Consider the following 21,081-nt stretch of genomic DNA (forward strand, 5'->3'; position numbering starts at 1 on the left):
TCCCCCTCTCCAACAGCGATGTGTTCATATTTAATGAGCAGCAGTACTATTAGTACACTCAAGACGCCACTCTTATTCCTTTTCTGCTTTTCTTGGTCAATTGCGATCACCATGAATAGCGCCCTCGCCGCCAAAGTCGCAACAGGAGTATGCGCTTCCCTCAGTCTGTGGATCATCGGCTTCATCACTTTCTGCTTCTTCTACTGCAGTTATGAAAAGAAATACAGAATCGCAAGTCCTTCTGCACCTGGCCCTCCCCCATCAAGCATGCGCCCGAAGAAGAGAAACAAGGGGAACAGGAACAAGCGCAAGAAGCCAACACAGCCCCCACCAAACGCCATCAAATCCGTTGAGTCTGATGAGAAGCCTTTCCCATTCTTGAAGCTACCAGCTGGTACGTAAATAACCACGTTTGATAAGGCGCAACTAACGTCTACAGAAATTCGTCTTAAGATCTACGAATTATGCTACGCCCGTCCACTCTGCATTGTCCCAGGTATAAACTTCTACAAGCGTCGACCTCGTAAGGAGCGCGATGGCTACACGGGGGGTTGGATCAAGTACTCCGCTTTTCAATACCGCTGGGCTGGATATCCGCAAGTGTTGCCAAGCTGGGGAGGGAGGGACTGTCCGACCCGAGACGGTAGCGCTGAACAATTGTATCGGTCCTGGATATCCGGCCCTACCCCAGAGCAACGCCAACTTGTTGCCGAAGGAAAAGACTTGCCACCTACAGGTTCAATTTGACATACACTAGATCAGGCTGCTTATCTGTGGGATAATACGATCAAGATCAGTAATATCGAAACATTCTACATCTGTGGTCTCTTCGGCATAAAGCTCCTACGAACATGCAAGCAGCTCCGAGAAGAAGGTGCCGCGGTCCTTTATGGATCCAACACCTTCGATTTCTCCACGCAGCACGCGCCAGGCCAACCCATACTCTACGACGAGCCCCATCGGATCCCTGGATATCTTACGGAAGATGGAGAATACCCCACGAGCGAGCAAATCTTGCAAAGTATCGAAAACCTCTTTGTCAACGACCAAACGCAGTTCAAACAACCAAAATTCCTTTGGCGGGACCCGCTCACTAAATTTATGACAAAGACCGGTCGATACAATGCAGGGCTCATCAAGTCCATCAGGCTCAATGGTACCTTCAAAGACGGCACGTATTATGAATGCCCTCTAGCACAGACTCTTCCGATGTATGCCTTGATATTGCAGCATGCATGCCAAAGTCTGAGGAAGGTTACCTTACAGGCGCATCTGAGAAGGGAACCCTGGCCACACCGGGCAGATTACAATGAAGGGGAGCCTGATAAAGAAATCATTGACGACATTGTGGGCAGGTTCGTTGAAAGTTTGCCGCAATTAAGTCAACTGTGCCTAGGATTCCGTGGAGACTTTCACGGTGATGAGATGTCGCCTACTGACAAGGAGAAGGAGAAGGACGAGAGCGTGTTCGGAGAGGCTTTGCGTTGGGTCGACATTGTGAAAAAGCGCGCAGGGAATGAGACTATCACTTTTCCCGATGCAGCCCGCCGCGGCGGCGACTACGAGCTATACTTGGAGCCGAAGGGAAGTGGTAGCGAAGCGGGGATTTCTGAGGTCTTCGAAGCTGGAGGAGAACACTCATCTTGAGATCTGCTGGAGATATTTGGCGAGGCTGGGCTTGGCATAGATTGGTATTGAAACGAGCGTGGCATCTGAGTAATGGTGGGGAGTGGTTTTGGAAATGACGTCGGCATCACTTCTGGAAGTAAACATTGCAGCAAAGACAGCCCCAAGGATAATGCAAAACATCTCACATACTCAGAACCTATGATAAAGCAGAACAAATAAATCTTCATTTCAGAGTCATCTACTCCGAGCCTGATCAAACCGTTGCCATGACCATGGTTGCGCCGAAAGTGAATAAATTAACTCCTTCGCTTGCAACAGCCTATATAGCGCAAAACAAGCAAAATTTCCCTCGCCGAAAGGCACCTGACCAAGTAAGTTCCCTCGCTTCTAAAAAAATACCTTTAAGTTATTAACTAAAAAATAATCAGCTTCAGCAACCCAGCACTCTTTGATAAAAAAAAATTAGAAAAAAGGAGAATCGACAGGGTGTTTTAAAAAAAAGTGCTCATTGACGCCATGAGTAGCAAGTCCTATTTGGCAATCCTTCTCTTTCCGGCGGTGCAGCTTTCGACAATCGTATACGGAAACCTATTCAATTAGGTTTGTATCACCAACCCACATTACGAAGTGGCTTGGTCGAGAGTTTTTGTTTTGCTACTTGGCTTGTTCAATATTTTCGAGGATTTCTTTTTAATGCACATAAATTTAAGCTTTTCTTTGGCACAGCTTCTAGGCCTTAATAAATATTGACCACTTACAGAATTTGGTCTTGGTCAGATTGTTTTCGACAATGGCTTGCATTGCGTTTCCTTGATTCTGATTTTGATTTTGTATCAAACTGCCCTCGCAGTCTTTATGGGACAAGCTAGCTGCTATTTGGAAGATCCACTCCACTCCAATCCAGCATCAGCCTGAGGTAATAAGTAGGGACCCATATCTTCAAAGGCTAAACATCTTCCCAAACTGTAGAGCAACGGCATAACTCATAACCCATCTATCTATTGGGATTCTGAAGATAGTGAATTGATGTGCAAGAGAGGAGATTGCCGGCTATGTGGGAGGATCGCCATTCCAGCACGCTTTGGAGTCTACTGATAAGTTAATGGAATGCTGATCAGCTTCTGTGTTGAGTGCCATGAGTCTCTAGAGCTTGCTTTTGATGCATTTCACGGAATTCCAACATGAATTTATTGTAGATTCCTCTGGAAATAGAGCGAGGAAAAGAGGAGTACGACCTTTCTGAAAATATTCATCTCCACTCCATTCGAGTTCCAATTCATGCCCTTGATAGTATCTTCCTCGACCACAAATTTCAGCAACCACGGACCGGGACCTGTTGACGGATATCGCCCGATTTCGGCGTTCTCGTCCTGCATGAGCAGCAACGTAAAGATATCATTATGGTAGTGTCTCAAAGCGTGAACATATTCTCGATCGCTCTGAAATGCCATCCTTAGCTCATCAGCCTCGAGGTAAACTTCCAGATACCAGTTTCCAAAATTGTTCCAATACTTTCCGACATATCTCCCCAACGGTTTCGGTGTTGTCCCCGGCTTTTGACCCTTTTCAAGGGATGAATGCAATTCTTTCCACATATCCACGTTTTTTTTAGCTGCAATTATAGACAAATCCTCAAAGTCGTTCTTGTCTGGGCTATCGAGGAGAGTATCGAGAAGCATACAGGCTATCCAGTTGGAAGCGTCGCAATTGGCCATCGTATTCGTGAGGACTATGATGGCAGAGTGCGCTTCTGGCACCAGAATTATCCAGTTCTGCGATGCCGTGGAATTGCCATCATGATAGAGCACAGTGGTGGAATTTGTCCCTCTTGCTATGATGGGCATTGACAAAATGAGCCTTTTGTTCTCTCCCGAAGCACCGACTTGGTTCGGCAGCTGCGATCGATGCCACCCAAAGCCATAAGATCGATTGAGAAGGGTTGGATTGCCAGTGGGAGTGTGTGCACTGAAGACAGTTTGTATCTGCTTAAACAAGGAGTCCTTCATCACGGTAGTTCCGCCGCTGAACTGATCTGCTGCTGCATGCAACAAAACGCCATAGATAGTTAGAAGGTCTTTGACACAACTATTCACACCCATGGCACCAAACATGATCTTGTCATCCCCCGCAAATGGCCTTTCGATGCGGGTTGTTGATCCATCAGAGAGAGCCACGTAACCTTCTGATATGTTCTCTTCGCCGCCTTCGCCTTCTGGATGGACGACACTCATCCTTGTCATGCCCAGGGGTTTCAAGGACCTTTGATCCAGGAAGCGCCCGAGGGCCAAACCGCTCACCTTTTCAACCATGGCGGCAATCACAGCGTAATTCTAGTTATTGTACCGGTACTTTTCGCGTATACCGGCGGTAATTGGTAGAGCCGAGAACGTCGGAAGGGTCGGATTTCTATCAAGGTAAAACTTCCTAGAATCCTGCATCCAAAGCGTGTTGTACTCGGAAACTCCTGCACGTTGCGTCAGCAAGTCCACGAGAGTCGCCTCTTCTCGACAGCAGCATCTAGCTGTCTGAAATCGGGCAGCATGCTCTTCAAGGTCGTGTCCTAACCTAATACACTGTTTTCCTTAACCAGAACTCCAACTGTGGACGCGGTCATGGCGTTTGTGAGCAAAAAAAAAGAGACCACCGTTTCCTCATCCATCTTGAGTTCGGGGTCGACATCCCTGAAGCCATAGCCAGCAGTGTGAATGACTTTGCCATGGTGCAGCACACCGATAGCAGCCCCAGCAGACCCGCTCGCCGAAAGGACGCGTGAGATGGAAGGGCCCAAAGCTTGGAAACGTTCGATTAGAGTTGCCATGGCGGCGAAGCTATTGAGCACGACCTGGAGTTTATTTCATTTTCACTTCAAAACGGAAGATAATCAAGACGTAATTATTGGCGGAGGGGACTAAGAATTGCAACGCTAGCGATGAGGCATTTTGTTAGTTAAGGCGTGTCGCGTCCAAGACAGCGTAGCTTTCAGCTCCCTTACTTGCCACGCCAGCGCTATTGCATTGGCACTGCAGTGTGAGTTCCGGAGGTCCGCTGTCTGAACGATAAGGGGTCGCGTACTTTGGCTCCAGCTCTAACGGCACGCCTATACCAGAATTGCCAAGAAAATTGGGACGAAGGGATGTAGTCCGCAAAAACGCGAGAAGGAAATCGGTAGAATCCTTTAATAGAGTTGGTTCGAGTTAATTGGGATAGAGTAATGAAATAACCGTTTACAAATTGTTAGCACATTGAGATATCAAATCCTATTGATTTTGCTTATGGGAACCTCAACGCTTTCTGATTTATCTCGAAAGATGACGACGTAGTGTAGTCTCGATCCGTTGCGCCAAAAATATTATAATTAGCTAAACTAGGCAGTAGCAAAGTTGTAGCAATGAAATAGCCCTAATCCTTCCCGGACGTATAGTGTTTGCTATTACTTTTAGTTATTAGAGTAGGGCAAGAAACGAGGGCATAATTTAGAGATTGAAGCCGAGAGAAATTGAGGCAGTGAGGCTAGTATCTAGTTAAGGAAAGAGCCGCGCATGCGTATAGTGGAAAGTTTTGGAAGTAATCGAGATATTTGTCGAGGAAAAAAGGAGGGATTTTATAGACGTCGTTAAAAGTAGCGGCTCGGTAAGCGAGGCGCCATACTGTCCCCGAAGCAAGTGAGCTAAACTCCAAGAGGCAGCGCACTTGAACGTACCTACCTAGTTTACGATAAAAGTCGGTATCCGATAAATCGGGTGTAACGAATACTTATACAAACTAGACAAATAATCGATATGCAAAGTATATTCAATGATGGTAAGAGTGAGGGAGTGAGTCAGTCCAGCCTAGGCGGCCGACACATTGAATTACCCATAGCAACTAACTACGCAATTGGTGCATAAAAGCTAAACTTGCCACTGGGATCGAATTCCTCCTTCAATGATTGTAAACGTTCCTGGCGCCAAGCTTCAGCGCCGTACCACGCTGTCGCCGTCTCATCACCATAAGCATAGTTGACATAGGTATTCAAAGTAGTCTCTCCACTACCCTCGTAAAGGATCTGGCGAATCTGGTTGCCAAGCTTGTACGCGACCTCGTCGGATGCCAGGCCGGTAGATGCGTAGGTGAGGAGAGGGGCGACGAGAAGATTGTCTGCTCGGTAAGCAAAAGCCGATGCGTCGTCGCCGAGGGCTTTGACGCCTTGTTGGGAGTAACCCTCGAACATGAAGAGTGCGTTACTGAAAGGAGTGGATGCATTTGTTGTAGCTTGTTTAAAAAGCTCGTAGACAAGTGCTTGGGCGGTGCTGTTGTAAGACTTGAGATAGATGGGGAAGCGCGGGTTGGCGTTTCCTGTCTTGCTGCAGGGTCCAGAGTCAAGAGCAATGCCGGTCCATGCGGCTAAGTCAAGGTATGTTCCATTCAAGGAAGAGTTACTGATGGGCCCAATGTCGAGGAACGGCTGGGTGTAAGCCACATCGACGGCTTCGACTCCTTCTTGGATGAGGTAAAATGCGATAACTGGCTGCGAAACGAGTTTAGACTACAAAAACTCATTCTTGGAGTCTGCACTTACTTTGTCTGCATCAGTGGTAGGATCGTAGTACCAATACGACCAGTTGATGAGATCGACGGGCATGGTCTTGTTGTTGGTAAGCCACTGCTCATTAGCAACCTCGTAGACAGCCTCGACTTGATCGCCGCCGAAGATGAGTGTTTCCATGGCATAGTTGGGGTACACAAGATCATAAATCTTTGAGGTCACTGGCTAACGGTCAACATCAATCCCAAGAAGATTGGGGGTAGACTGACTGGAAGTTACGATTCCGAAATTCTGCCCGGCCCCCTTCATGCCCCAGAAGAGTTCAGAATTTTCGTCGACAGTGATCAAGCTGCCACTGGCGAGAACAACATTCCATGAGACGAATTGGTCTGAGACGAGTCCATGGTGACCTTGGAGCCATCCGTGACCGCCTCCAAGGCCAGGACCAAGGTAGCTCACACATTCACAAGTTCCAGTAACTGTTATTCAAAGTTAGTTAATGAGCTTGTGTAGAACAAGTATTGTGAAAGGGAATTTATCAATGCTTACCTGTTTGTTTTCCTGCCGCCCAAAGCGCATCAGTGAGGTTTCTGGAGATGACACCTCCGCCAATGGTGGCTGTCGTTCCATCTGCGGAAACTGTAACACTGCTTAACTGGCTCAAATGAATCTCGATGCCCTCAGTCATCCTCCCAAGGGTAGTAATTGAGCCGTGATATCCATTGGTCGTTAGGAAAGGCAACGAGCACCAGTTTGCAAATTTGACCTGATGGGAAGAACATAAGCAAAGTCTTATGGGAGACCAAACACTGGGAAGGAAACTTACAGTCTCGACAACGTCCTGTTCGGTTCTTGGAACCACCACCACGTTTGCGACAGGGGTGCTCAGGTTGGACCAGCGCTCCGTAATGGCTTCGAAGAGGTTAGAGCTGGGCAATATAATCTGTGCAGTGCTAGACAGCTTCTGCGCCAGAATGGTATAGTTCACAGCACCGCTTGAGCAGACGTCAACGTCGTCGTGTGAGTAAGCGTCAAAGTCCTCGTTAATGGGAGCAAGAGCCTCACAAGCGACTGCTCCCGCCCATGCCAAGATAGCCGCAAGATGGAACAGATGATGCATCAGTGCGGTGGACAAAAGTAAAATAAATGAATGGCTGGGTGATAATTACCCTGTTTAACGAGCGTGAGATGCTGGAAGACTGGGAAGCACTGATCAGGGCGACTTACAGTTCATATACTATGTCTTTGATCTTTGCAAGTACGGAAGCGGAATTGCTATGGACCATGTGGTACCCTTACTTGACATTACAAAGAACGAGTGTAATTAATTGCTGTTATGGCCCCTCCTTCCGCTGGGATAGATCAGTCGATTTAGGTAACCCCGAGCGGGGTCAATATTCTTGACTCGTGTTGAGGCTTTTCACTCCTGCACCCTGACTCCTGACAGGGGCAGCTCGGACGAAAGAGCTTGATCTGGCAACTCCGGAGGACCAACCCGAATCAGAATTCATCTCGCTCGGCAACTGCCCCGGCTTGCCGAGTCTGTCCTTACATAAACTGATACAAAACAAACTATTAACCTTAAAAATATATTACGCTTCTTGGGGGATGTTCTGACAATTACGACCGCTTCGAAGCGTGGTGATTGATTAGTGGAGGCAAAAAGCAAAGTCTCCCGCAATTTGATGGAGATCAAATCTCAAGCAGTAGCACATCTCGTCGTCAATCTTGGGACGGAGATGGCCCCCTACGGCGCAGTTTTCACTTGCATGAAGCGTTAGCCATGGCATCGGATCACGAACTGCATCGGAAGTTGTCCTGTCTGGTGAAAACACCCGCCACAACCTTGAGCAATGAGCAATGAGGCCACAATTCCCGCAACGAACTCACGTCAACTGACATAATACTGGGATAGGAGGGCATAGGAGTTCGCAAGAGAAAGCTCTTTCGGTAATGCCCGCAGGATTTGCCCCGCTCCGTTTCCATCCCACTTTCTACGAACTCTCGCATTGGAACAAAAGGCAATTAAGGTTTGTCGCTTAACTCAAGAGTGAAACCCTTGCCAAGCCCAGGTGCTCGGAGTAATGATGATACCATCCTGGTCACAGGTACGGAGTGCTACGGTTCATGCAAGGGATTGGGCTAGCAGAAGCTTTGGTTTATGCCCGACAACGTTTTGCCGTCGAAGAAACTGTGCCGCTTAGCACGCTTTTGACCTCCGCTTTCGAAGGATTCGCAATCTACGATATCTCTTCAGAGAATATGCCAACAAATAACTGGAATAGCCAATGAGGAAAAGCGAGAGGGGCACACAACGCCATACTCACAAAAATAATAGAAGAGTTCGATGACCCTAAACTGCCGAAGATTCCGAAAGGTAACAAGAAAACCCCCTGCAAAGAGTTTCATATCTCCCACAAACGTTTGTGATGCCTTGCAGACAGAACCTGCATTTTTGAGTTTTCTAGAAGATAAACAGGGAGTTCTGCCCGACAACTATAGCCCATGATAAGTGTTTATTCAATTGAAAGTTCATAGGGGACGGACGGAAGTCCTGGTTTGGTTGCTGTATCCGTCTCGGGATTTGGACAAAGCTAAGAACCTTCGACTGTACTTTCTACAAATCAGCCCTATCCTCCAACGTTTCTTTTGCTAAGCTTGGGATCGACTTTTTGGCCTGCCAGTGATCGCAATGTCTGAGTCCGCTGCTGCAATTGCAGCCGCAACGATTGCCTTCAATACGGAGTTATGGACACTTTATTCGTTCGGAGTTCTCATTACGGTCTTCCGGACCTTTGCTCGAGTGAAGATGGTGGGGTTGAAAGGACTTCGAGCAGACGACTTTATGGTTTGGGTTGCCATTGTACGTCTTGCTGACTGCTAGAATCTCGTCTCAGCTTCCACTGCTAACGCAGGTCCTGTTTCTCAGTTAATTTACACGGCGCAATCGACTTTGGCGTACACAGCTGTCAACCACGGACAAGGCCTTGCTAACAATGGAATGACGGACGCTGAACGGGCTGAACTGTCCCCCGACTCTACCGAATACCATCTGAGGTACGTTATGGAAGAAAAAGAACAGCACAACAAAAGCTGACGAGCCCCTTCTTATATAGAGTATTTGGCTCGAAGATCCAGATCGTCGGGTGGACCACTTATGTCTGCTTGATCTGCACGCTCAAAATGGCAGTGCTCGTCTTTTACATTAGACTAATGGTATGTGAGGACGACGCCGATCTCCAATCCACCGAATACTGACTTGTGAAATTAACAGGAGGGTCTCAGTAATTATTGGCGCATTCGCATCTGGATTGGATTTGGGCTCGTCGGTGCGACCTTTATGGCATCATTCATAACAATCTACGCAGGATGCCAACCGTTCTCCAAATACTGGCAGATCAATCCAGACCCAGGCAGTAGGTTTTCTGACCTTTCTGTTGCCTCAATTGTCGCTGACACTCTTCCTTCTAGACGCCTGTCAGGGAGCTGTGGCTCGTCCCATCGTCTGGGTTACATTCGCTTCTAGTGTGATCACCGACATCTACCTGATTATGGTTCCGCTTCCTATGCTTTGGGGAACAAGCTTGCGACTTGTGAAGAAGCTCGCCGCCACTTTCGTGCTCGGTGCAGGTGTATTTGTCCTTGTCTGCTCACTTCTCAAAACTGTCTTCGTTATAGTAGTAAGTCCTCATGATTCTATCGGATACCCTCATTCGTTTATACCATTTGGGAACACGTTGTCTAACTTTTGCCAATCAACAGGATCCCGTCCACGGTGCACAACTCGCAGGTGAATGGGGTACTCGAGAAGCATTCGTCTCAGTAGTCACCACCAACCTCCCGATGATATTCCCTCTCCTCAAGACATGGTTAAAGCCACTATTCGGCAGCGCGCTCTCTTCCGAACGCACAAACACTAAACATCCATCTGGCTTTCGAACAATCGGTGATGGTGGTGGTGGAAGCTCAGGACCTGGTCGAAGTAGGAAACCGACGCACGTCACCGATAACTTATCTTTCAGTGAGAGCGAGGAACGGATTGTCGGCGATATCAAGATGAATAATTTGGAGGTTTATGCTGGGCCGGCTGCGCCTGATCGTCGACCATCGAAGGGAATCATGGTCTCCAACGAATTCAAGATGGTGGAGGATGAAGCAAGTCAACACGGGGATCACAATGCGAAGATTGTTCAGGATACGTGGTAACAATGGAACTGAAGAAAGAAAACTTGTTGATAACTTAGCTAGAATATTTGAAAATGACGATAGATACTTAGCAGCCCGATCGATGGCTAGTGTCTAAAAGACGAGGTTGCTATGTTGTGGTCTGATTTTGGGTCTTTCCTGGAGTTTACATATTTTTTCGTCAAACCAGTGATATTGAATTTACCAGATGAAAGTTTTGTTGCGTTTGAATCTTCACGGAAATTGTTCACTTGAATTTGAGACAGTTGTGAGTAGTATTGTATTGTGTGTGTACGGCAAGAATTAGATGGCTTCTGATAGGGGAATGATAGAAATCCGTTTTGCGTCTGAAAAAGCAGAGAATTCACGATATTCTATCTGAAAGCTCCTCAAGAGTGGGCATTTCACCGCTAACCCCTGATCCTGACCCCTTTTGACTCGCTTAAAGTTTGAGCTTAGTCTTAATCGAGCTTAGACAGAGTATCCTTCCAAGCCGGTGGTTTTATTGGCCAAAATTACGATAAGCGAGCATCAGCACTTAACACAACCTCAAGCATCGCAACACGGTCTTGACTCAGATATCTCCACCAGCATCCAACTCCTACTCATGAATCCCCAGGCATGGTAGAAGTACAGTACCCGAGAGTGCGGGCGAGTAAGCCTAAGACCAGAACAGGTTGTGCCACATGTAAGTCCATAAATGCCCCTTCCCGTGACATGCTGACAATTCCAGGCAAGTGAGTAGTCGCCCCGACACGATGTCAGATTTCCATCTCATTGAAGTAGGACTCGCCGTGTCAAATGCGACGAAGCTAAACCTCACTGCAACCGCTGTCGAAAGTTCGGAGTAGAGTGCGACGGCTACCCTAGCCTCGCACCGAAAACAAGAACCAAAAAGGCACTGATTGTTCCTAAGCAAGACCAAGTGCTGATGCCCAGACCGCCTGCACTTACGAGACTTCTACCCTCAGCTAGTGCGGGTTATCAAAGTGAGATCGAGTATCTCTGTTTCAAGACCTTCCAGGAGCGGGCTGCGACCGAGCTTTCTGGCTATTTTGATACGAATATTTGGCGTCGGACGATTCTTCAAGTTTGCCATGAAGAAGAATTCGCGAGACATGCTGTGGTTGCTATTGGTGCTCTACATACGACGATGGAGTTAGTGCAGAGTAATGTCTATTCATCGCCGTCGTCGGAAGTCTTGAATAGTCTTGGCACAACGCATCACCGGGTAGCTCTGCTGCATTATGATAGAGCTTTGAAGCTGATGGGAGAACTAACATTGAGAGACGAGGAATCAGCCCTGCGTTGTGTTCTCTTATCTTGTCTTCTGACAACATGTTTTGAGAATTACATTGGGAATCAGGACAATGCTCTCGCAGCCGCTCAAAAAGGGGTCGACGTTCTCACAGAATGTCTAACGACTATTGAATGGTGTAAGCCTGTCGAAGATCTAAAGCGTATCCAAACACGAATCCTGGACGACAGCGACAATGACCTCCTCTCCACATTCGCACGTCTTGAAGCATCCATTATCATGTTCGACCACAATCGTCGCAGTCCAAGAAAGCTGGAACCGCTGCGACTTCAGAACTTCCCTCCATTTCCAGACTTCCCTGACCACTTCAAAGACGTCCGAGAAGCGAGGATGTATACTGACGTCCTAGCCAGAAAAGCGCTGATCTGGAGAGACGCAAACCTCCAAAAATGGAACTACTCGAATCTAGATTTCGGAACGGTCGATACCGAAGACAAGAGTTGGAGGATAGAGCAATTCTCTAGACGTGCGCAAAGAGAGTTTCAGCATTGCGTCAAATGTAAAGGGCAATGGGTAAAAGCTTTCATTCCTTTTTATGAAGCTACCAGAAGTTTTCCAGGCAGTAAGGAATACCTCGGGGCTTCAATCCTCATGATTCAATATGTGTCGACGAATCTCATGACACATTTACCTGGACAGAATCTCGAGACATATTACGACAGATTCCGGGAAGATATGGGTACCCTCGTTGACCTATCTCGTGAACTTCTAGAGAGCTACCCTGTGACGACCTCAAGGAAAGCAGTATATACGTTCGACGATGCAGTCGTGATGGGACTTTTTCTAGTCGCTACTCGGTCTCGAGATGGAAATCTGAGAAGACAAGCGATTCATTTGCTAGTCAAGTATCCTCGGCGTGAAGGACTTTGGGATGGCACCATGGCATCAACGGTGGCGTCTTGGCTTATGAACCAAGAAGAGAAAGGAATAAAAGTTGGTGACTTTGTGCCCGAAGCTGCACGGTTGAGGATTGTTATGTTGAATCCGAAGTTCGCGGAGAGGTATGTAACTGTACGATGCTCGGAGCTCTTGGATGGATCCAGCGAACGGATAGAAATGCCTGATGTGGTTTTGACATGGTGAAATGGGTCATTAATATAACGCGTCAGATAGGCTATTGTATAAAACAGCAAACTATCCTATTCACAAGAACTAGGCGTCAAACTGTATGTCAAGTTCCTTCTGGTGAGGTGGAGGCGCCATGATGAACGCGCTGGGCTCGCTAAATGCGCTGAGTGCGCTGGCTGCGCTGGCTGCGCTGACAGTTACCCCGCACCTGTACTTACCCCGCAGTATCATACAAATCAAGAATAAATCAAAGGAAAGAGGAAGCATCGAAGTCACATCGCTAGGCCAAACAGAGTCAGCTTGATCCATAGCCATCTAGTGATGATTTGAATCAGTTACTGTTACAAGGTTCTTGAGTAACGGGGAAGAAGCTTGGCACGAGCGGGAAACGCATACAAAGAGGGAGAGAGGGTAGATGGGTGGAACAGTATAATGGCAGAAGAGCGTAGTGTTGATTAGTCAGTTAGGTGTATGATATGATAAACGTATTATTTTATGCAAAGCTGGCCATGCGCTGCGGACAAAACCAGCCCTTTTATCCTCTAATGTCCTTGGTCCAAGCGCCCATGCCTCTTCTTTGAAGCGCGTCGGGACGGGCCATCAAGATCTCTCTTCTTTGATTCGAAATTTCTCTGAATGTATTATTCAGAGAAATTTACTTTGGAAACAAAAGTTGACCGAACAAAGGCCTATATTATGTCTCACTAAAATACGCGAAGAGAGAGGAGGGAGCAATTGAAATGCTCTAAATACGCCGAAAACCCAATTCGACACGTACTGAACTTGACATCTTGACTGAAATTAATGTTTAGATACCGATGACTCGAAAAGCTCATGTGCAATGCTCATAATGTCCATTTGAAAAACGGATATGATGAGGCGGCAACTCGGCCGAGTCATATGATTTGCCAGTAGCGCCATTCCAGCTTCCAATTGGGATTCTGACAGTATAAAATACCCCCCACAGCTGGTAACGGCAGAAATTCTTGTCTAGAAAGAACTATTCCCAGATATCTCATTAACTGCACTCCACTTCAGCTCCTCAATCTTCCTATCTCCGCTATGTCTACGCACTTAGCCACTCCGCGTACCGCGGGGGAGGATGATGGCTGGACATTGGTCTTATCCAAGAACCCCAAGAAAGCCCGCAAGGAACAAGATAAGAAGGAAGCAGACAAGAGAGCCAAGGCCGAAGAGATGAAGTCTATGAAGAAATTTGATGAGTTTGGAAAATTTCTTCAACTTCCGACAGGTACATCCTTTATTCCAGATTGCATCCTTTGTCTCCAACGAGTTGTCGAGACCAACTAACAAGATAGAAATCCGGCAAATGATTTTACGAAATTACCTCGTCAAACCTACAGGCATTGCGTTGAACCTTACTCTTCGAGATCCCGATGGTCGTTACGTACGAAGACTCCATTACGAGTTCGAGTCGAATGGAATTTCCACAAACCGCGGTTCGTCCGGGGTCGGCGAGGAAGTCAGTTGGACAACGACTGCAACAAAGGACCAGCTTAACAAGATCAAGAAGGGAGAGTGGGAGCAGCCATCTAAAGATGTTCATGAGCAGAGAAAGGCACTTGAGGCAGGGGAGACTCTTCAATGGGCGAATAGACGTGGACACGACCGCTATGACATCTTGAATAAACGAAACTGCAAGTACGGCGGTCTTGATGGCCTTGCTCTATTTCGAACTTCGAAGGCCGTATGCGCTGAGGCTTCAGAAATCTTCTATGGCGAGAACAGATTCATCATCAACACTGCTGGGGCTTATTCTGGTGAAGGTAGCTCATTACGTTTGCTTGCTCCTGGTGCCCCGCTTATCCCAGGTCTGGGAAATGGCAGTGGAACGATGTCTCGCACGCAGGAACAAAAGTTCTTGAAGATGGTCCTTGAGAAGAATGAGTGGGTCTCGGAGTTCATTTACAGGAACCCGTTCTGCTTCTTCGTGGGTACGATTGGTAGCGGCAATTGCGCCCATGTGAAGACTATCATGCTTGCGGGCCCTCTCAAGACTATTCGTGGCGGGTACACCGATCCTAACACCGGCAACATTGGCTTAGCTCGCACACTACCATATTACGCAGCCCTTCTTAAGCACCTCTGCTCCAACCTACGGAAGCTCACCATCCATATTCAGTATAGGCCTGGCCAACAACGTGAATACAGTTCATTGGGTGGTTGGGCTGGCTCTCAGTGGGATGACGACCTGAGAAATCGCCGAGGCCTCAATGACAACCAACGCATATGCAAGATGATCGGAAAGCTTGTGGTTGCATTGTCAAACTTGAGGGAATTGAGGTTGGGAGAATATGTCCTTGGTAGCAAGCAAGGTACAGGGAAGGTGAACTTCATGGCACCAGTACCAGATCGCGAGCCTGAAGAATCAGATAACGAGGAAGACAGCAATGACGCTACCGAAACAACTGTCAAGAACAGCAAGCAAAAGCCCGAGGAGTGGGAAGGTGGATTCTCTTCGGTGGATAAAGTGAGAGACAGAGAGCGGGAGAGGGTGAAGAACCGAGGTGCACTGCCTCTCGGAGCCAGCTTGCCATAATGATAACTTTATCTGGGTCGAGGGATATGGACGGATTAGACTGAGATCATGGACAAAGACGCTGAGTTCCTCTTTGATTTTCACTGCTTGCGAACAAAAAGAATAATTGCGGACAAGAAAGTTTACGCGACGAAATTTTTTTATATTCGCCACTCGTCCACGTGATGCACCTGCTATCTTGCTTGTGAAATAGCGTTCTTTTGATTTACAAGCCTCCAATAAAGAAGCATAAGCTATCTAGGTAAGTTTCATTTACACTTTAATCCTTAATCACAGAGCCCGATCAAGTTAGTTGACAAAGTCACGTGGCCCCCACCGCCTCACCGGGAGAATCAATCTTCACAGGACTATGGAGTAGGGAATGATTATCAAGTAAGATTGGCGAAGTATGTCTCTACCAGCCCGTCCCCAACTAAGCATTGCTGAATAACTGGCCTCTCCAACTCAATCCCTCCGTCCCCACGGATTTCACGGACTTGAAGCCCATTAAGCGAAAATTGATGGATTGTTCCCCCGAGTGTCTCTATTGATTTCAAATCCCCATCAGGAGGTACCTCGCTTATTTCATCGGAGTTAGCAACTACTCCCATATATATACATCTCTGTTCCATAGTAAAAATGTTTTGATCAGTATCAAACACTCTTCATTCAAATTCCAATTCTCTTCAACATTTAAATATCAAAGATGTCTTCCCAAATCAAGAATATCCTCATAATCGGCGCAGGAGGGAAACTCGGTCCCGTTATCCTGTCTACTTTCGCCAAAGACCCCCATTTCATCACTACAATCTTGTCTCGAGATTCTTCTACTTCGACCTTTCCTGCTGGTACCAAGGTCGTCAAGATCGCAGACGACTATCCTGAGCCTGAGCTCTTGAAGGCTTTCAAGGGCCAGGACGCCATTATTTCTACCATTGCGACCGCTTCGGCAAAACAGCAGGAAGTATTCATCGATGTCGCTATCAAGGCTGGTGTGAAGCGTTTCGTACCTTCGGATTTTGGGAGCGATGTTAGGAATGAGAAGGCTAGGGCTCTCTTGCCTTCGTTTCTTCAAGGGAAGTTTGACACCGTCGAGTATTTGAAGGGGAAGGAGGGGCAAGGACTTACTTGGACTTCGTTTGTGACTGGGCCGTTCTTTGACCTGTAAGTATCCTCTGATATACGTCCTTCTATTCGAGTGAAGACTGATGTCCGAAATAGGGCAATGAAGTTCGGATACCTAGGGATCGACATCAACGGCCACAAAGTCACACTTTATGACAACGGTACGACCACCTGGTCCACCACAACACTAGCCACAATCGGGCTTGCCGTCAAGAACGCAATGCTGGCCCCGGAGCAAACAGCCAACAAATACATGTTCATCGACTCCTTCACCGTGACACAGAAAGACGTCTTCGCCGCTTTCGAGAAAGCCACTGGCAAGAAGTGGGAAGTGACATGCGCGGACCTCGCGATCGATAAGAAGGAGGGTTTGGAGAAGATGGCTAAAGGTGATTTCACTGGTGCTGGGCAATTGATTCGTTATATCAACCTTGTTGGGGGACATGGTGGGAATTATATGGAGTATGAGGGTGGTGATAATGAGTTGCTTTCTTTGCCTAAGGAGAGCTTGGATGAGGTTGTTGCTAGATTTGTTTGAAGCGAGCAACGGGATGAAAGATACCATAGGTATGCGACACTTGTCCACAACATCTAGAAACAGCTTTTAGTGTTTATGCATTACTCCCCTCATCAAATTACATTTCCGGAACTTTTCTATTGTCTTGTATCAAGGTTTGGACTCATGAAACAGCAATGCAACGAGACATGATCTATGGGTATCAGAAGATACCAAAATGGAGTCAGTGACTTGCCAGATGCAACCGTCCACTATGTCTTCGCAGCCTTCTAATAGATGCCACGACAGTTGAAATCTCAAGTTCTCAATATGGCCCTTGCTACTTTTGAAGGAATAAGATGAGCTAGACCCGCACAGACCCACAAATCAATTCAAGCAAGTTATCACAAAATCACATGCAAGAAGAATGAGACAACATCTTGGATGATGCAAAGCCCTGCCATTTCACTTGGGTATCTTGTTCTATCTTCATTTCCCATAACTCATCACATCACAATTTCAGTCTTGCTGTCGCCAAAATGCGCTGCTCTGATCAGTCTTGGTACCGAGGTTCTGGAATCCAGCCAGGACATCTTTGTCGACATTGACAGCCCAATCTCTCTGGAATGCATCTTCACCACCACATACAGCGACGACTTGACTCAATCTCTCCTTAACAAAGTCGTAAGTATGGATTGTATGAACAGGGTCGCTCGCACTGTGTAGTCTCTTCCGAACGTCTTCAGGGCCTTCGTACTCGTTGCCTTCACTTGGCAGCCATATGAGGTTATCGCCTCCGTCGTCACGTCCTCCAATCATCTCTCCGATTACAGAAGTCCACATCGCGAAGTAATCTTGGAGACGTTCAAAAATGACGGGAGTCATTGGGGGAGGCAATTCGAGAAGGCGAGTCAACGCGAGACATGACAATTTCTGGCGATCAATATTGGCCATACAGTCGAAGTGACGGAACCATTCAGTGTTTAACCATCTCCACACCTCGTCGACATTACCTACAGATCCCATAATTGAAACAAAAACGGACGGATCTGCCAGAGCTATACGTGCCAAGATTGTGAAGTAATCGGTTTCCACCACATCATCGAGTTTGGGATATCTTCGGCCAGGCCCGGTAGTCTGATGAGCTTCCCAGGCGTCCCTGAGGCCTTCAAAGACCCTCTCCGTATAGCCGCATTCGTGAAGGTCCTTTGCAATTTGGGTGACTCCGTTGGAGCCTCCTAGCGCTTCAGCAGCTCGGATCATATTCTCAACAATAGTTGCTACGAGACCAGCGAGCTCCCGCTTTGTGACGCCCAGAAGACTAGTCATATAGGACAAGATTCTCAATCTGACGACGTTGCCAAGCATTGCTTCTGGTGCAAGAAGTATGTACGACTCAACAATAGCCAGCACACTTCGTAGGGTGTCCGATCCAATTTCAAGCAGAGGAAAAGCAGATTCAGCTAAAGATATGATTTCTGGAGTAGCTGGCGCTGGTGTTTGAGCAAGAATTGTGCACCAGAGATCGAGTGCTTCGTCCATCAGATAGACTTGCATCTCTGATCCAACTTCAACAGCTCGTTGAATAAGTGGCAATACCATTGGATGATATCGTTGAGATTGCTCCTTCATGGCAGTAACAATTGTTGATAATAGTGTGAGAATAGCTTGCTTCAACAGATGTTCCTCGCCAGATGCTTCCCATAGACCAGGCAAAATCGACACAATTTGATCCGAGAACTGAGAAATACTGCTTTCGAGTCGAAGAGCAATCATTCTGATTGTGTCCAGTATAGCCATCTTAGTCTCGGTGTTCTCGACTTCTTGGATCAACGCCATTATTCTACCAAGAATATCTGGCGCGTATGGAAGGAACTTTTCGCCATCAAAGCTAAAGTCGTCAACGACGGCTTTAAATTGTCTCGCAGCTGTGACGCGGACTACTTGGTCATTTGTCTCATCCTCTGTTTTCAAGAGATGCTGGAAGATTTGATATACAAGAGGCCTATTTGCTTCGGAAATCTTGATGGTGATCCACTGACCAAGGAGAATTGCAATGCGACGGCGAAGTACTTTATAGCCAGGCCCAGTTTGCTGGACATCATTGACAAGAGTCGAAGTTAAGAATGAATCGAAGTCAAAACTGTGGTGAACAACCGAAGCCGACAGACCCATCGCTGTGTAGACTGCGTCTTTCGTGACCACGTTGCTTTGACCTGTTCCCGCCACAGACTGAAAGAACGACAACAGAGGCTCGACAAGAAGATGCTTGTAATTGATGACGAGATCCATGAAAAGTTTTTCTGAACACGGTCGAACTTCGAACTCCCAGGTATCGCCGCCGCCTTCTTCCCTGATCTTCCATTCATCTGGATCTTCCTCCCACTCCTCGAGGTCGACTTGGCGGAAGATGAAGAACTTGGTGACGATTGTGCTCGCCATTTCGCCGACAAGTTGATCTGTGAGAAGTTGGCTCTTAACCAGGGCAGCGGCGTCTTGTTGCTCTTGTTTGACCTCTGCTGATCGATACTTAAAGGACTGGGCAGGGCTGAAAACCATTTTAACACAAGCTCTCATAATGTTGAGGCCTTTGAGGCATAGTTTCTCCATCACAGGTCGTGCATCCTTCATCGAATCGTCTTTCCGTAAGGCCTTGGCACTGAAGTCTTGTGTTTCAGACCCATAAGACTCTCCAAACTTTGCTACTAAACCCCAGTATGCTCGAACAAGGTCCAGAGAGCTTGGTAGAAGTGCAAATGATGCTGGATGCCGGTTCGACATCAGAGTATGCAATTTCGAAAATTGTAGCAGATGTTTCTCGACAAAATCTTTCGCAGGGGAAACAATAATTGGTGGCTCGCGGGTTGTCATGTCCAGAAATTGACCAAATTGTAGTTGCGAGTGCTCCCATAGCTGCTGAACATCGGTCGAATGATGAGGGTACTCGTATCCTGAGATCAACAATCGTCTCGGAATCTTGATGGCAAAGAGACTGTTCTCCATTGCATCCATAGCTCCTCCTTCATCTTCGCCATTGCCATTCAAGAATGAGAGCCAGATTGCAACTTTCTCGTTATATATTTCACTGAGGAGGAAAACAATCTCGGGTGTGACAGACTGAAGACGGGTTTGAGAGGTTCGCAGTCTCGCCGTCGAGAGTTCCTTGATCACTTGTAGTAACATCAACATTCCCCTTCGCAGATGTAACTGGTTGGAGTGATTTGCGGCCCGTAGGATTTTGATCAAGCTTGTGAGGACGTCGGGCCACTCGAGAGGGAAGTCTATACGAACAACCTTGGCAAGCACCAGGGCATTCTGCAAGGCGAGGTTGTTCTCGACTTCTCCGATGCCTCCCTCGAGTATATTGGAGCGCATAGCTGCCTTCTCTTCAGCAGATATCGCGTTCGTCGCGGTTTTTCGCCAGTACTTGTCGATGCCATTTTTTAGTTGGATAATTGCAAGATATCGAATTTCGGAAGGTAAAGATTTGTCAAGATATACTGCCTGCAGGTTCAAATCAGCTTCTATTACTATCATTCAATCCTTTTCTTTGAAAGGCTTACCTGCAGTAACGAATAATAGCCCTTCTGAGTCTCCCAAGTCTGCAATTGTTGGGTTCCAGTTTGGATGCTGAGCTGTTGGGAGGAACCCGCAGACTGTAATGCTAGGTAAACCTGCTGTGGCGTGAGGGGTGCTGCCTCTCCAGGCACCTCAATATTGAAGGCCATGCCGAAGTGCTGGTTGGGTCGACTGGGAAGTGCTCGAAGTTCAAGTTCTCGTGTTGTGTTGTTCGAAAATGTGCAATGCAAGGCTGCAAAACAGTCGCGCCCCACTTTTCCTTGGCGAAGGCGGGGTGTTTTTAGGCCCTGCCATTTCTCCGTCGGGGTAAAAAGTGGCCGTCTTGACCAAGTCCGCAATTTCTACTTGATCTCCAGCTATATATAGCATTGTCAACAAAGACTTAAGAGTCCCACGAAGGTTTTTGTATGGGAAAGGTTATTTAAGTATTTCTCTATACTTACAGAAAAACAGAATCTCTTTCAAAGAATGGAATGTTGAGAAATGAATAATCCAATACATTGAATATTAATGTTCTCACGTGCTAAAAACGCCACTTTTTACCCCAATGGAAGCCATCTTCATTATGAAAGAAACCTTCGCCCCGAATCGAAGAAACTTACCTAGGTATATATATC

At 47.1% G+C, this 21,081-nt stretch overlaps 7 protein-coding genes across 7 annotated transcripts; 4 read left to right on the plus strand and 3 right to left on the minus strand.

Moving 5' to 3' along the window:
- Positions 1-831: 831 nt before the first annotated feature.
- LY89DRAFT_745460 (uncharacterized protein) lies at positions 832-1,647 on the plus strand (the record flags this gene model as incomplete). Its single annotated transcript, XM_018221068.1, has 1 exon — positions 832-1,647. A coding segment is annotated over one exon (816 nt), but the record flags the coding sequence as incomplete, so codon positions are not given.
- Positions 1,648-2,816: 1,169 nt separating this feature from the next.
- LY89DRAFT_745461 (beta-lactamase/transpeptidase-like protein) lies at positions 2,817-4,447 on the minus strand (the record flags this gene model as incomplete). The annotated part of the gene is made up of 2 exons (XM_018221069.1): positions 2,817-3,926; positions 4,202-4,447. The coding sequence occupies 2 exons, from the start codon at positions 4,445-4,447 to the stop codon at positions 2,817-2,819; spliced, it is 1,356 nt and encodes a 451-aa protein (XP_018078899.1).
- Positions 4,448-5,465: 1,018 nt separating this feature from the next.
- Positions 5,466-7,488, minus strand: LY89DRAFT_634693 (FAD binding domain-containing protein). The gene is made up of 6 exons (XM_018211403.1): positions 7,382-7,488; positions 6,981-7,324; positions 6,704-6,920; positions 6,424-6,633; positions 6,188-6,375; positions 5,466-6,136 (listed from the first exon to the last, which is right to left on the minus strand). Exons 2-6 carry the CDS (start codon positions 7,272-7,274, stop codon positions 5,498-5,500), a joined length of 1,548 nt encoding a protein of 515 aa, XP_018078900.1. The 5' UTR covers positions 7,275-7,324; positions 7,382-7,488; the 3' UTR covers positions 5,466-5,497.
- A 1,334-nt stretch (positions 7,489-8,822) lies between these two features.
- On the plus strand, positions 8,823-10,360 carry LY89DRAFT_634695 (uncharacterized protein; the record flags this gene model as incomplete). Its single annotated transcript, XM_018211404.1, has 6 exons — positions 8,823-9,017; positions 9,084-9,211; positions 9,271-9,370; positions 9,429-9,570; positions 9,626-9,834; positions 9,917-10,360. Exons 1-6 carry the CDS (start codon positions 8,847-8,849, stop codon positions 10,358-10,360), a joined length of 1,194 nt encoding a protein of 397 aa, XP_018078901.1. The 5' UTR covers positions 8,823-8,846.
- Positions 10,361-10,929: 569 nt separating this feature from the next.
- On the plus strand, positions 10,930-12,788 carry LY89DRAFT_634700 (uncharacterized protein). The gene is made up of 2 exons (XM_018211405.1): positions 10,930-11,031; positions 11,126-12,788. Exons 1-2 carry the CDS (start codon positions 10,961-10,963, stop codon positions 12,738-12,740), a joined length of 1,686 nt encoding a protein of 561 aa, XP_018078902.1. The 5' UTR covers positions 10,930-10,960; the 3' UTR covers positions 12,741-12,788.
- Positions 12,789-15,878: 3,090 nt separating this feature from the next.
- On the plus strand, positions 15,879-17,018 carry LY89DRAFT_634702 (isoflavone reductase family protein). The gene is made up of 2 exons (XM_018211406.1): positions 15,879-16,428; positions 16,486-17,018. The coding sequence occupies exons 1-2, from the start codon at positions 15,971-15,973 to the stop codon at positions 16,925-16,927; spliced, it is 900 nt and encodes a 299-aa protein (XP_018078903.1). The 5' UTR covers positions 15,879-15,970; the 3' UTR covers positions 16,928-17,018.
- Positions 17,019-17,314: 296 nt separating this feature from the next.
- LY89DRAFT_605243 (ARM repeat-containing protein) lies at positions 17,315-20,664 on the minus strand. The gene is made up of 2 exons (XM_018210387.1): positions 20,449-20,664; positions 17,315-20,389 (listed from the first exon to the last, which is right to left on the minus strand). The coding sequence occupies exons 1-2, from the start codon at positions 20,611-20,613 to the stop codon at positions 17,405-17,407; spliced, it is 3,150 nt and encodes a 1,049-aa protein (XP_018078904.1). The 5' UTR covers positions 20,614-20,664; the 3' UTR covers positions 17,315-17,404.
- Between the last annotated feature and the right edge of the window lie 417 nt (positions 20,665-21,081).

This window comes from Mollisia scopiformis, assembly GCF_001500285.1.
Source record: "Mollisia scopiformis unplaced genomic scaffold LY89scaffold_1, whole genome shotgun sequence".
NCBI classification, from domain to species: domain Eukaryota; kingdom Fungi; phylum Ascomycota; class Leotiomycetes; order Helotiales; family Mollisiaceae; genus Mollisia; species Mollisia scopiformis.